Source organism: Oncorhynchus tshawytscha, linkage group LG15 (genome assembly GCF_018296145.1).
Source record: "Oncorhynchus tshawytscha isolate Ot180627B linkage group LG15, Otsh_v2.0, whole genome shotgun sequence".
Taxonomy (NCBI): domain Eukaryota; kingdom Metazoa; phylum Chordata; class Actinopteri; order Salmoniformes; family Salmonidae; genus Oncorhynchus; species Oncorhynchus tshawytscha.
The window spans coordinates 38,360,808-38,371,070 of record NC_056443.1 but is presented as its reverse complement, the minus strand read 5'-3'; the positions used below and the strand labels follow the sequence as shown (position 1 = coordinate 38,371,070).

The 10,263-nt window shown below is 43.2% G+C and overlaps 1 protein-coding gene across 3 annotated transcripts in view; it reads left to right on the top strand.

Annotated features, from left to right (window-relative positions):
- The first annotated feature begins 2,358 nt into the window (after positions 1-2,358).
- LOC121839431 (F-box/WD repeat-containing protein 7-like) overlaps positions 2,359-10,263 on the top strand; it is a 32,905-nt gene continuing 25,000 nt past the window's right edge. For 2 of the 3 annotated variants that reach the window (XM_042298540.1, XM_042298539.1), the window contains exons 1-2: positions 2,359-2,601; positions 3,528-3,881. In XM_042298540.1, the coding sequence (XP_042154474.1) occupies positions 3,588-3,881 (294 nt within the window). In that variant the 5' untranslated portion in view covers positions 2,359-2,601; positions 3,528-3,587. Of the gene's footprint in view, positions 2,602-3,527; positions 4,036-10,263 lie in introns of those variants that run through there. The other variant, XM_042298541.1, reaches the window with a different exon arrangement.

Here is a 10,263-nt window from a genome sequence, read left to right as displayed (position 1 = left end):
GTACCAGTGTATTTATCCCTGTGTTTCCTGTCTCTCTGTGCCAGTGTATTTATCCCTGTGTTTCCTGTCTCTCTGTACCAGTGTATTTATCCCTGTGTTTCCTGTCTCTCTGTGCCAGTGTATTTATCCCTGTGTTTCCTGCCTTACCACTCTGCCTGCCTTACCACCCTGCCTGCCTTACCACTCTGCCTGCCTTACCACCCTGCCTGCCTTACCACTCTGCCTGCCTTACCACTCTGCCTGCCTGACCACTCTGCCTGCCTTACCACTCTGCCTGCCTGACCACTCTGCCTGCCTTACCACTCTGCCTGCCTTACCACTCTGCCTGCCTGACCACTCTGCCTGCCTTACCACTCTGCCTGCCTTACCACCCTGCCTGCCTGACCACTCTGCCTGCCTTACCACTCTGCCTGGTCTGTCTTCAAACCTGCCTGCCTGACCACTCTGCCTGCCTTACCACTCTGCCTGGTCTGTCTTCAAACCTGCCTGCCCGACCACTCTGCCTGCCTTACCACTCTGCCTGCCTTACCACTCTGCCTGGTCTGTCTTCAAACCTGCCTGCCCGACCACTCTGCCTGCCTTACCACTCTGCCTGGTCTGTCTTCAAACCTGCCTGCCCGACCATTCTGCCTGCCTTACGACTCTGCCTGCCTTACCACTCTGCCTGGTCTGTCTTCAAACCTGCCTGCCCGACCACTCTGCCTGCCTTACCACTCTGCCTGCCTTACCACTCTGCCTGGTCTGTCTTCAAACCTGCCTGCCTTACCACTCTGCCTGGTCTGTCTTCAAACCTGCCTGCCTTACCACTCTGCCTGCCTTACCACTCTGCCTGGTCTGTCTTCAAACCTGCCTGCCTTACCACTCTGCCTGCCTTACCACTCTGCCTGGTCTGTCTTCAAACCTGCCTGCCTTACCACTCTGCCTGCCTTACCACTCTGCCTGGTCTGTCTTCAAACCTGCCTGGCCTGACCTCTAGACTGCCCTTTGTCTGGTACTGTTTGGACTCTGATCTGGTTACTGAACCCCTGCCTGGCCTGACCTCGAGACTGCCCTTTGTCTGGTACTGTTTGGACTCTGATCTGGTTACTGAACCCCTGCCTGGCCTGACCTCGAGACTGCCCTTTGTCTGGTACTGTTTGGACTCTGATCTGGTTACTGAACCCCTGCCTGGCCTGACCTCGAGACTGCCCTTTGTCTGGTACTGTTTGGACTCAGACCCGGTTTATGAACTCTCGCCTGTCCCCGACCTACCTTTTACCAACCCCTTGGATTAATAAATATCGGAGCTCAACCGTCTGCTTCCTGCGTCTGCACTTGGGTCTCACCTTGTATCCTTATAATGACGTTGCATTAAAATAAGATTAATAGGTGTGTATACATTAACCACTCTATCCTTTTTAGAGCAGATGTCTGTGTCTGAAATGGCACACTATTCCCTATATAGTGCACTACTTTTGACCAGAGCCCTATACAAGGAAAAGGGGGCTATTTCACACATGTATTTGTTTTGACAAGGGTCTTAAAACCCTGTTTTCAACAGAAACATTCCATTCTCTAAATAATTATTTTAGAAAGCCTCTGTGTTATATTTGTTTAAGTGTAGTAAATAATAATACAAACAAAGTATTCCTCTCTCCAATGCTTCTCTCGCTGTATGAACAGGTTTTATTATGACAGATATACATGGTCATAATGATATTATGTATGAGCCTTGCAGCCACAGTGAATCACATCTGAACGTCAGTGTGTGATAATAATTGATTTTCTTCCTACTAAAGGTTTTCAAGACAATATCACAACTCGTCAGCTTCATTCATTTGTCAGATGACAATTTTTTATTTTGTACTTTTTTATTTCACCTTTATTTAACCAGGTAGGCTAGTTGAGAACAAGTTCTCATTTGCAACTGCGACCTGGCCAAGATAAAGCAAAGCAGTGTCAACACAAACAACACAGAGTTACACACGGAGTAAACAAAACATAGTCAATAAAACAGAAGAACTAAAGAAAACAAAAAGTATATATACAGTGAGCGCAAATGAGGTAAGATAAGAGTTAAGGCAATAAATAGGCCATGGTGGAGAAGTAATTACAATATAGCAATTAAACACTGGAATGGTAGATGTGTAGAAGATGAATGTGCAAGTAGAGATACTGGGGAAATCTATGAAATCTGACATATTATTTGTCAAGTCCTAGATTACCAAACATTTGTTTTCTTTGCCATATATCATAAAAATGTTTTTTTAGATTCTAATTTGCCAAGCTTCAGAAAAATTGTCCCTGTAAACAAACGAGTCATAACAAGGCGCCATGGAGAGTGAAATCGACCTGACGTCATCACAGCGCGTCAAACAGTTTTGTCTCTCTTACAGAAGAGACTGAGCAGTACCTCTTCCTCTGACCTGATTTTAACGTTTCATGTTGATATCAGCAGTCTGCGTGTATCTCGCCGTCTGATGAAAGGTTGTTAGGATGCGATAAGCGTATTCTAGTGGGGAAAGTGTCCAAAATCCCCTTTATTTCGAGTGCGAAGACAGGACAACACGCCACTAGTAACGTTAGTTACTAGCAACAGCGGCTCTCTGTTTTTTGTCGAAAGTGAGTTTGCTTTTTAATTGTGCGTTAGTTTAATACGTGGTGACTATTGAATAACTTTAGTAGGATACTTCTTGTAGTTGAAGCGTTTAAGGATAAAAGTGTCAACGAATTCAGAAGTTAGCTAGCTAACTATGACAAGTGTTGAGACATATCAAGTTAACTGCTTTAGTTTTCGAGATGATCGATATCTTGTTGTTGAAGGAGCTGGTTTTAACATTGTGTATATATATTTATTCTGAGCACTTCCGTTTGTTGGCAATGTCAAATCTTGCACAATTTTTGCTAAATACTTACAGTTGTGTTCGATAGATTGACAGACAAACGCCGCGTAGTACTAAACTGTAAACCAATATAAACTAGTGTACTATCTATCTATCCATGGTATTATCTCTGCTGATCATCTGTAGCAAAGGCAGACCGTTTGTGACTTCTCGAGAGATCTCCGCCCGAAAAAAACTGCTATCGGGTGCAGTCTTTTAAATAAATAAATATATATATATATATTTAACATGCCATTCCGGGACAAGGAGCGTTTTAGCTGTCAGTTTATTCCAAGTAATAGTAGATTAAATCTAATATAGTCATCATGGCAGGATCCACTAATTTCATTCATACTGACAGGGTAAACTCCCAGCCTCATCGTGAAGTATTCCTCCAATTTCTAAGTGATCTTCTACTTGTTTATCCATGATAACCCATCTCTCCTGCTATCTAGTGTGAAGATAGTGGGAGTAGTGTTTGTCTTAGCAAGTCAGGGGAAAAACTCCCAGCCCTTTTGACAGAGTACTCCTCCAATTTCTATCCCCCTTTCTCTCCTCTGTCCTCTCCTTGTTTATCTAGGAGTCCAATCTCGCCTCTTCTGTCGTCTTTTGTGTCGCTGGAGTTCTATTCTTCTAACCCCTGTCTATCCTCTCTCCTTTCTCCAGGATGCCCAGTCCCTCCTGTTCTCTCATCTGAAGACCGTAGGAGAGAAGTCTAGTTTAGTGATGAAACAGGACCCGTTGACCAGAGGGGGTAACACGGGTCCACCCCTGCCAGGGAGGGGAGACTCTATGGGGGTATCGCTGCTAGGCAGCACCCCCCCTTCCTCCTCCATCTCCTCAATCTCCTCCCTCTCTTCCTTCATCTCTTCATCTTCCTCTGGGGAAGAAAGGAGAAAGGGAGGTGGTGAGGAGTTTATTGGCAGAGAGGAGGGGGAGGTGGTCAGCATTTCCATAGTTACCATATCGGAGGAGTCCTGGCCCTCGGAACCGTTCGGAACTGTCGGAGGTCACGTCGAGGTAACAGCCGATGAGAGCGCGGCTAGGGAAAGAGATGGCCAATCAAAAACCTCCCACAGTACCCAGACTGAAGAAGAGGGGGAGCGGAATGGAGAGGATGTTGCTATACGGTTGTTGCTTGGCCATCTATTCGTCTGTTGTGGCCGGGGCTGCGGTGCGTATATGTATTCTGCGACGCTATAGACTATTATAGAAAGGTGTTGGCCAACCGAATCAATGAATGAATCTGCGGCCGCTTGGGGAAAACAACCGATAAAGAACACACGGCTAGTGTGTATATGACCTGACTGAACCAATGTTTTGTTCTGGTTGATTAGGCATAATCAATCTGAAAGTGTTTTTACTCACACACACACACGTGTGTGTCGCAGGAACGGGAGTCCCCCCTCAGCCTGGTGCAACAGTATGTGTGTGGTGCATGCCATGATGCGCACCCTCAGCAGTGGGATGGTGTCACCTGGCTTGGGCGTTAACCTAAAGACACCAGCCAACTAATATACACAATACTGCTGACCTAAAGACACCAGCCAACTAATATACACAATACTGCTGACCTAAAGACCCCAGCCAACTAATATACACTATACTGCTGACCTAATGACCCCAGCCAACTAATATACACTATACTGCTGACCTAAAGACCCCAGCCAACCCCACAATACTGCTGACCTAAAGACCCCAGCCAATAATATACACAACACTGCTGACCTAAAGACCCCAGCCAACTAATATACACTATACTGCTGACCTAAAGACAACAGCCAACTAATATACACAATACTGCTGACCTAAAGACCCAGCCAACTAATATACACAATACTGCTGACCTAAAGACCCCAGCCAACTAATATACACTATACTGCTGACCTAAAGACCCAGCCAACTAATATACACTATACTGCTGACCTAAAGACCCCAGCCAACTAATATACACAGCTGACCTAACTAATATACACAATACTGCTGACCTAAAGACCCCAGCCAACTAATATACACAATACTGCTGACCTAAAGACCCCAGCCAACTAATATACACATACTGCTGACCTAAAGACCCCAGCCAACTAATATACACAATACTGCTGACCTAAAGACCCCAGCCAACTAATATACACAATACACCTAATACTGCCAACTAATATACACCTGACCTAAAGACCCCAGCCAACTAATATACACAATACTGCTGACCTAATGACCCCAGCCAACTAATATACACTATACTGCTGACCTAATGACCCCAGCCAACTAATATACACAATACTGCTGACCTAAAGACCCCAGCCAACTAATATACACTATACTGCTGACCTAAAGACCCCAGCCAACTAATATACACAATACTGCTGACCTAAAGACCCCAGCCAACTAATATACACAACACAATACTGCTGACCTAAAGACCCCAGCCAACTAATATACACAATACTGCTGACCTAAAGACCCCAGCCAACTAATATACACAATACTGCTGACCTAATGACCCCAGCCAACTAATATACACAATACTGCTGACCTAAAGACCCCAGCCAACTAATATACACTATACTGCTGACCTAATGACCCCAGCCAATACACATGCTGCTGACCTAAAGACCCCAGCCAACTAATATACACAATACTGCTGACCTAAAGACCCCAGCCAACTAATATACACAATACTGCTAACCTAAAGACCCCAGCCAACTAATATACACAATACTGCTGACCTAATGACCCCAGCCAACTAATATACACAATACTGCTGACCTAAAGACCCCAGCCAACTAATAACACAATACTGCTGACCTAAAGACCCCAGCCAACTAATATACACAATACTGCTGACCTAAAGACCCCAGCCAACTAATATACACAACACAATACTGCTGACCTAAGACCCCAGCCAACTAATATACACTATACTGCTGACCTAAAGACCCCAGCCAACTAATATATTGCTGACCTAAAGACCCCAGCCAACTAATATACACAATACTGCTGACCTAAAGACCCCAGCCAACTAATATACACAATACTGCTGACCTAAAGACCCCAGCCAACTAATATACACAACACAATACTGCTGACCTGAAGACCCCAGCCAACTAATATACACTATACTGCTGACCTAAAGACCCCCAGCCAACTAATATACAGAACACAATATTGCTGACCTAAACACCCCAGCCAACTAATATACACATTACTGCTGACCTGAAGACAAAAGATCCCACAGTATTTTATCTACATATATACACACTGTCCTCTACACACTGTCCTCTACACACTGTCCTATACACACTGACTGTTATGTTCAGCTCATAGTGTCTCTCTCTCTCTCTCCCAGCTCTTACTGACTCCTACCCATGAGCCCCCTCTCTCTCCATTTACTGTAACCAGCAACCTCACCCACTGAGCACCGACCTACACTGGACGTACAATACAGTAGTACAATACAGTACAATACGTTAGTACAATACAGTACAGTAGAACAATCCAATACAGTAGTACAATACAGTACAATACAGTAGTACAATACAGTACAGTAGAACAATACAATACAGTAGTACAATACAGTAGTACAATACAGTAGTATAACACAGTAGTATAACACAGTAGTATAATACAGTAGTATAATACAGTAGTATAATACAGTAGTACAATACAGTACTGTAGAACAATACAGTAGTACAATACAGTAGTATAATACAGTAGTACAATACAGTAGTACAATACAGTACCGTGCAGTACAGTACAGTAGTGCAGCACAGTGTAGTGGAGTACGGTAGTACAGTAGTACATTATAATACAGTACAGTAGTACAGTACAATACAGTAGTACATTATAATACAGTACAGTAGTAATACTCGACTACACTCTACTCTGCTGTGTTGTGATGCCCAAACTTGTGAAACATGAAAATAACATTCATATCCATAATTAGGCGTTTCTGTGTAGTGTACAGATCAGGGACCCGTGATGTAATTCAGTTACTGTAAATCCACTTCACTTACTGTAGTTCAAAAGTAGATGTATTTTTTTATTTTTCAAACTCAAGTCTAGCGATTTTAAGAGCGTTGGGCCAGTAACCGAAAGGTCACTGGTTCGAATCCCCGAGCCCACTAGGTGAAACATCTGTCTTTGCCCTTGAGCTCCTGTAAGTCACTCTGGATAAGAGCGCCTTGTAAAGGACTTAAATGTCTTATATCATAACTGACATCCCATAATTTCTTTGAATCTTAATTCAAGGCAGATATTTAACCAAGTTTTTTGGAAGAAACCTGAGGGAGATTTTACCGTAATTCTGTTCCCGAAGATCAAGCATCTGCAGAGTTCTTCCAGTGAATGTAGTTTTTCGACACTTTTCAGTTGAAACTGTTAAAAGTGGTCCTCGTTTATAGAATTGTATGGTTTGTTAAACTTTTTGAAATCAATGTTTTTCTTGGCATATATATACACTGCTCAAAAAAATAAAGGGAACACTAAAATAACGCATCCTAGATCTGAATGAATGAAATATTCTTATTAAATACTTTTTTCTTTACATAGTTGAATGTGCTGACAACAAAATCACACAAAAATGATCAATGGAAATCAAATGTATCAACCCATGGAGGTCTGGATTTGGAGTCACACTCAAAATTAAAGTGGAAAACCACACAACAGGCTGATCCAACTTTGATGTAATATCCTTAAAACAAGTCAAAATGAGGCTCAGTAGTGTGTGTGGCCTCCACGTGCCTGTATGACCTCTTTACAACGCCTGGGCATGCTCCTGATGAGGTGGCGGATGGTCTCCTGAGGGATCTCCTCCCAGACCTGGACTAAAGCATCCGCCAACTCCTGGACAGTCTGTGGTGCAACGTGGCGTTGGTGGATGGAGCGAGACATGATGTCCCAGATGTGCTCAATTGGATTCAGGTCTGGGGAACGGGCTGTTCCCAACCTGGAACAGTCTGTAGAGTTGGCTGTTGTCTGTTCCCAACCTGGAACAGTCTGTAGAGTTGGCTGTTGTCTGTTCCCAATCTGGAACAGTCTGTAGAGTTGGCTGTTCCCAACCTGGAACAGTCTGTAGAGTTGGTGTCGTAGATAATTGTAGAGTTGGCTGTTCCCAACCCGGAATAGTCTATAGAGTTGGCTGTTCCCAACCCGGAACAGTCTGTAGAGTTGGCTGTTCCCAACCCGGAACAGTCTGTAGAGTTGGCTGTCCCCAACCCGGAACAGTCTGTAGAGTTGGCTGTCCCCAACCCGGAACAGTCTGTAGAGTTGGCTGTCCCCAACCCGGAACAGTCTGTAGAGTTGGCTGTCCCCAACCCGGAACAGTCTGTAGAGTTGGCTGTCCCCAACCCGGAACAGTCTGTAGAGTTGGCTGTCCCCAACCCGGAACAGTCTGTAGAGTTGGCTGTCCCCAACCCGGAACAGGCTGTAGAGTTGGCTGTCCCCAACCCGGAACAGGCTGTAGAGTTGGCTGTCCCCAACCCGGAACAGGCTGTAGAGTTGGCTGTCCCCAACCCGGAACAGGCTGTAGAGTTGGCTGTCCCCAACCCGGAACAGGCTGTAGAGTTGGCTGTCCCCAACCCGGAACAGGCTGTAGAGTTGGCTGTCCCCAACCCGGAACAGGCTGTAGAGTTGGTGTCGTAGATAATTGTTTCAGAAATATAATACTGTCTATAGAAATATAATACTGTCTATAGAAATATAATACTGTCTATAGAAATATAATACTGTCTATAGAAATATAATACTGTCTATAGAAATATAATACTGTCTATAGAAATATAATACTGTCTATAGAAATATAATACTGTCTATAGAAATATAATACTGTCTATAGAAATATAATACTGTCTATAGAAATATAATACTGTCTATAGAAATATAATACTGTCTATAGAAATATAATACTGTCTATAGAAATATAATACTGTCTATAGAAATATAATACTGTCTATAGAAATATAATACTGTCTATAGAAATATAATACTGTCTATAGAAATATAATACTCTCAGAAGAACGTTGTGAATTCAATGTAGACTTTAACACAAGTTATTAAAAGCCGTGCTGGTCCGCGGAACAGCCGCCGCTTCTTAGCACTGGCTCTGCTTTTATACATACAGAGTATTTGTGTACATCACATATGTAAATAAAGTTACTCCCCCTTAGTATCTGCTTTTGGTTACAACGATGGCAGAACTCTTTCCATGTCCTAAAAATAATGTATGTATTGCATGCTTATGTTTTACGTGTTAGTCATCAGTTATCTTGCCTACATCTTTCTTCCTGTACCCTGCTGACCACAGCACGTTCAGCTGTCATGAATGCACGTATGGTCTTGGTTAATGTATTCTTTCAAAAATATATAGTATGGTCTGGGTGTCATATGGCCTGGATATCATCTTCTCTTAATGTGCATGTCCTTGCTACTTCAGCCTAGCAGCCAAACCTATCTGCATGCAATGCTGAGCTTTCCTCAATGGTTTGCTCCAACATTGGCTGTTCCCAACCTGGAACAGTCTGTAGAGTTGGTTGTTCCCAACCTGGAACACTCTGTAGAGTTGGCTGTTCCCAACCTGGAACAGTCTGTAGAGTAGAGTTGGCTGTTCCCAACCTGGAACAGTCTGTAGAGTTGGCTGTTGGCTGTTCCAGGAGAACGGTGGACTCAACACATTCCTGTAATTGTTGTTGTGCTCGTCATTCAGGGCTGAAGGTTGGTTAGATACAGTATGGACGAGAAGGAGTGGAAGGTTTATTAAAATCTCTTAACAACAAACTCCAGTTTGACATTCACTAATCTAGAAATGTTTATTATAGTGAGGTGGAATGTTTATTATAGTGAGGTGGAATGTTTATTATAGCGAGGTGGAATGTTTATTATAGCGAGGTGGAATGTTTATTATAGCGAGGTGGAATGTTTATTATAGCGAGGTGGAATGTTTATTATAGCGAGGTGGAATGTTTATTATAGCGAGGTGGAATGTTTATTATAGCGAGGTGGAATGTTTATTATAGCGAGGTGGAATGTTTATTATAGCGAGGTGGAATGTTTATTATAGCGAGGTGGAATGTTTATTATAGCGAGGTGATGATATTTTGTTATGACGTTTCCGTCTTTGAAGTCCCTTCATAACAAACTCTGATGACCATTAATGTTTGAACATTTTAAAACATCTATAAAACATTTAAAACTATTTATAATCCATGTAAAACCATCTATAGGCCATCTATAGCTCGTGTAGAATGTACGTTGATTAGGCTACACACACACACACACACACACACACACACACACAGAGAGCAGCCTTCATATTAAGTGTAACTCATCAGTGCCTGGGGTATTTCCAGGGCTCTTGGAAACAGACCGCATGGTTGGATTATGGTTGTGGTTTTGTTAGGGTTGT